Source organism: Zea mays, chromosome 5 (genome assembly GCF_902167145.1).
Source record: "Zea mays cultivar B73 chromosome 5, Zm-B73-REFERENCE-NAM-5.0, whole genome shotgun sequence".
Lineage (NCBI taxonomy): Eukaryota > Viridiplantae > Streptophyta > Magnoliopsida > Poales > Poaceae > Zea > Zea mays.
This window is the reverse complement of record NC_050100.1, coordinates 112,113,660-112,118,194: the sequence shown is the minus strand read 5'-3', so window position 1 is coordinate 112,118,194 and position 4,535 is coordinate 112,113,660. Positions and strand designations below refer to the sequence as shown.

The following is a 4,535-nucleotide window of genomic DNA, read 5'->3' as shown; positions in this document are numbered from 1 at the left end:
ACCGAGGCTAGGAGTCGAGGTTATTTCGTGTTGCTTTTGTTAGTCACCCTTTCTGTGTGGAGAGGTACTGTGTTTATCAAACTGGAGAAACCTAACGTGTGACTATGACCTCTGGAAATCTTTATAAAGACTATTTGTCACACCCGGTTCTGGGGGAAAAACCGGATGCATAGCATATGTGGGCCAGGATCCATTTTCCACACATATGTTGATGTCACAAGTGTAATATATCAAAACACAATGCAATAAAGGCGTAAAAGGGAGTAGAGTAACTTTATTACATCATCCAGGACATAGTATCTTAACAAGTATTATAATCAAAATACGGCGTAATTAAACATGGACACTCTTCCACAGGAAGGTGACTGGCGCATCGTTTGCGACAGAACCTCCCAAGTTATTAGGCCCACATGCACCTGACCTTGTGTCAAAGACCTCAGACGACTATGCATGTGCACCAAACAACTTAACTGGATCCGTCCGAGTGTCCCAAGGACCCCGGATAAACCACTTACAACCAGGATCGCAAGGTTAAGTAAACACAAATCACACACCAACATTTGCATTGGAATTTCTTTATTACAAAAAGTTACAAGTTACAACAAATTTACATTATATTTATCAAAGTGATTACAAAAGTGATTCAAAAAAATATACTTTGAAATGTTATAAATTATTTATAAGTTTGAATTATATGCTAGCTCAATGACAATCCTCAATAAGAAGTATAGAAGAGCTACTTTAACCTATAAGAAGGTCATGCCCACCGGCGCTTAGCACCATCCACAGCAGCACAAATCTAGTGCCTACAATAACATGGGTTCGAAAACCCTAAGTACGTAGTGTACTTTCGCAAGTCTCACCCATCTAAGGAAAAATACTCTCAAGGATATGCTAGCTTTTGGAAATCAAGGTAAAGCTTATCAAGATTCAAAGACTCTTTTTGCAGAAAAGCTTACTATGAGTGGATCCTTAAGAATTCATTTTACTTATCAGGTCAAGTAGTTACCTGTATCTAGATTTCTTTTATCCTAGATCAAGCACTTGGCCTATACTAGCCATCTTTTATCATCCCTTCAGTTTGCTGGATTGCTACGTGTAAGTTAGTGACCAAGTCTTCATGTTCGAGAAGTAACGGTGATCCGAATCGATTAATACCTAGCTGGGGATCTCCAACCACACGACATATGTAGCACTTAACCCTTGCATATGTCAACTCGCCACCGGTTTTCTCAAGACTAGAATGGGTTCACGCCAACCGAGTGCACAAATACTCCACCGTCCAACCTCTTGCCACGGAGGGTGCACGATACTCTCGCCATCTCTCCACTCTCATTGCGTGGTGGCCTTTCTGGTAATGGTCCGATCGAGGCAAAGCTTACCCATGACGAGGCATATGGCCAGTTAAAAGGTCCTCAGTCACCAGGCCTACATCGGCTCGGTCCTTAAGCGACTCAGACAGAGACACTACACCGAGACTTCCTTCTCATACAAGTCACGCGCCCAGTCTCGTCTTTATTATTTAAAACCCAAAGTTTGGTACCTGACAGAGGTACATCTTTTCAGATGTTAAACCCATCATGGGCATGATGGATTCACCATCACAAGTCTTTTCTTTGTAAAAATTCCCATCCAATATGAAGCATCACCTTTTGTTTAAAACAAAACATTTTGTTTTCTAAAGCAAGGCTAAGCATCAGAAAACTTTTAAGTAAATCAGGTAACAAGGAATGGTAATCGGTTTCCAAGGAAGGGAATGCATAAATTGTTTAGCACACAACTCCTATCACCTAATGCATCATATAAGGTGATAAAGATTTTAAAACAACAAGGAAAAGGGATAATACACTGGGGCTTGCCTGGAATAACACTAGGTTAGTGTTTGTTAGATGACGTCCACTTGGCGAGCATCTCACATCCTAGCGCTTGATCCAAACATCTCTTAGGCGAGCACTTGCTTGATTTATCCATCTTTAGGTTGATCCACCAACATTACCTTGTGGAGTAGCCCACCCGTTACATCATCTTGGGCTCGCCTCGGCTCTTGTGCCACGCATCACGTGATCAACTAGCAAATCTAATGAAATGCATAATGCACATGAATGAATATACAGAGGAATAGCATAAGACATATAATCTACACCGAAGATGATGAAACACTTATAACAAAGCATTAGAATCAATCACAAGCAAATACTAGCTAGCGACATAAGACTAATTATAATAATTACGCTTTTCCAACCTATTCGAAGGTAGCTCATACATCACAAAACAACAAACTAAACACACAACAGTCGTGTTCTTCCAGTTTAACTAGATCTAGTTAGAACATCACGAAAACGATAAGCTATACCCACACTCTACTTCCCTTAACTAACGTTCAACACCAGAAGACTAACAAACTTAGAATCATTAGTCTTAAACTAATTTTGGAATAAGGATAGAAGCACATCAAGTTTCTAAACCACTGGACCAAACTATATTGCATAACATGCTAATTATATGAACATCACATTATTCTATGTCTATCGAGTAGAGTATTATCGAGGATTATAAATCTCTACAAGACCACGACTAAGAAATCCAGGAACCTAAAATACTTATATACACTTTCGAGCATGGGATTTTTTTGGAATTTAATTAAAATTAGCTTGTCGATACTAGCGTCGCTTCCAAATACTTAAGAGTAACCATTAACATTTACCTAAGACAAGAACTCGATCAATAAACGTAGAGTATCCTAAATACTAAAATAGAGCACCGACTTCACTATACAAACTAAACTCACCATAACAACACTAATGACACATACCAGCTAAATGTTGGAAACACTAAATCTATCCTTCTAACATTATTAACTTGACCACTCATCGTAAATGACGAACTAATTTACACACACTTAACTTATACATCCTCTAAAAACTCTTCGTAAATCCTGCATTTTAGACCTATGCTGTACCATAATACGCAATTATTTCACACGATCACGTTACCGGAGGTGCTGAGGTATTTTGGCAAACATTTAACACTAACACGACGCGCCTGCTAAACACAAGAATTATTAGACTAACAAGTCTAGTTAATCCAATCATCAAATCAACTTACAGAAATTATAAATCAGCTTACCATGACTAAATTTTGACTTGACAATTGCGAAACGGCGATGACATTCGGTTCAGGCTTTACGTCGAGCACGAAGGGGCGGAGCTTGAGACTAATGAAGGAGGTCGGCTTGGGAGCTCGAAGACCTGAGGCCGAGTGCTGTGAATGGCGGCCAACGCTGGGGAAGAAACGCAACTGTAGGGCATGCCCATGGTGACCGACAAACGAAGTATGAGCAGCGACGACACTTCGGCTTGGTGTGCACGACATCGCAGGTGAGGTGCGGCCCGGTGGAGCAGATTTCCATGGACAGAAGAGTGGTAGCGATGCACAGTTGGACCGAGCTACATGAGATCGGAGCAGGTGCGGCATTGATGAAGGCCATTGGCGACCTCGACGAACGGCTAAATAGGGAAGGGCATCGGCGTGGTAGGGCGAGCTGTGGAGGATGCCGGTGAGGGGACTTGGCCGATGAACTGCGCGTGCACCAGAGAAGCCGAGCAGGGCGCGGCCTGAACGGAGGGGCGCGATGGAGTTCGACAGCTTGGCAGCTTCAGTCCAGGTGAGCAGCAGAGGAGCATATGTCGACGTTGATGCCTGGATGGATTGGACAACGAGCAGTCGAGCATGGGGCCAGGTCGATCTGGGCGTGGGGCACAGGGACGGTCGGCTGGTACCAGGGAGTCGCGGATCCGGGCGAGTGTGGTTGGTGGCGAGGATGGGCGCTGGCTGGTGGATGTTGACGAAGAAGAACGACATCAGCGCTGATGGAGTCCCAGCGACGGACTGCGTATGCGTTGGGCGTGGTCTAGTGGCGCAGAACGGCGGCTGTTGAGCCCTGTAGAGGAGCTCACGCGCTGAGATGGAGACCGGCAAGCTGACGGGGCTGGGGGAAACTCGTGAGCAGCCATTTGAGAGCAGCTCGGCGAGCATGAGAGGGCAGCGCCGGCATGGAGTCAGAATCTAGATGCCGGAGTCCCTGACAAGCACATGAGGACGCGCGAGCACCTTCCAGGGAATGGCACGTGGGCGGCAAGAGGTGGGGAAGAAGATGCTCAGCTGGGCGCCATGGGAGGGAACCTGCGACGGCTGAGGGTGCTGGCGAGCTGGAGGTTAGAGGGAGAGTTGGAACGGAGGGAGCAGACGGAGCAACGACCTGCTGTGGATGACGCTAGGAACGGCTGGAGCTTGTGCGGCCAAGATAAATATCTAAACAAAACGGCGGCTCAGAATAAAACAAAAGGAGGAAGCGGTGGGAAAACAAGTATCAGAAGAAGATATTTCATTTAGTAAAAGGAATTTCAGAATATTAGAATTTAAGCTTGATAAGATGTATACTTGGGTTACACATATTATTTACTTGACTTTGAGGTAGAAAACATGATCGGCTAACAATTATTCTAGTTTCGGTTAGTTCGTGTTCGATTTATCTA

General features: G+C 44.2%; 1 protein-coding gene across 1 annotated transcript; it reads right to left on the bottom strand.

Moving 5' to 3' along the window:
* Positions 1-1,713: 1,713 nt before the first annotated feature.
* On the bottom strand, positions 1,714-4,268 carry LOC100304290 (uncharacterized). Its single transcript, NM_001165732.1, has 2 exons — positions 3,127-4,268; positions 1,714-2,077 (listed from the first exon to the last, which is right to left on the bottom strand). The coding sequence occupies exons 1-2, from the start codon at positions 4,033-4,035 to the stop codon at positions 2,069-2,071; spliced, it is 918 nt and encodes a 305-aa protein (NP_001159204.1). The 5' UTR covers positions 4,036-4,268; the 3' UTR covers positions 1,714-2,068.
* Positions 4,269-4,535: the final 267 nt, after the last annotated feature.

Coding starts and splice junctions, on each gene's coding strand:
- LOC100304290 (NM_001165732.1), bottom strand. CDS start 4,035: ATGCTCGCCGAGCTGCTCTCAAATGGCTGCTCACGAGTTTCCCCCAGC.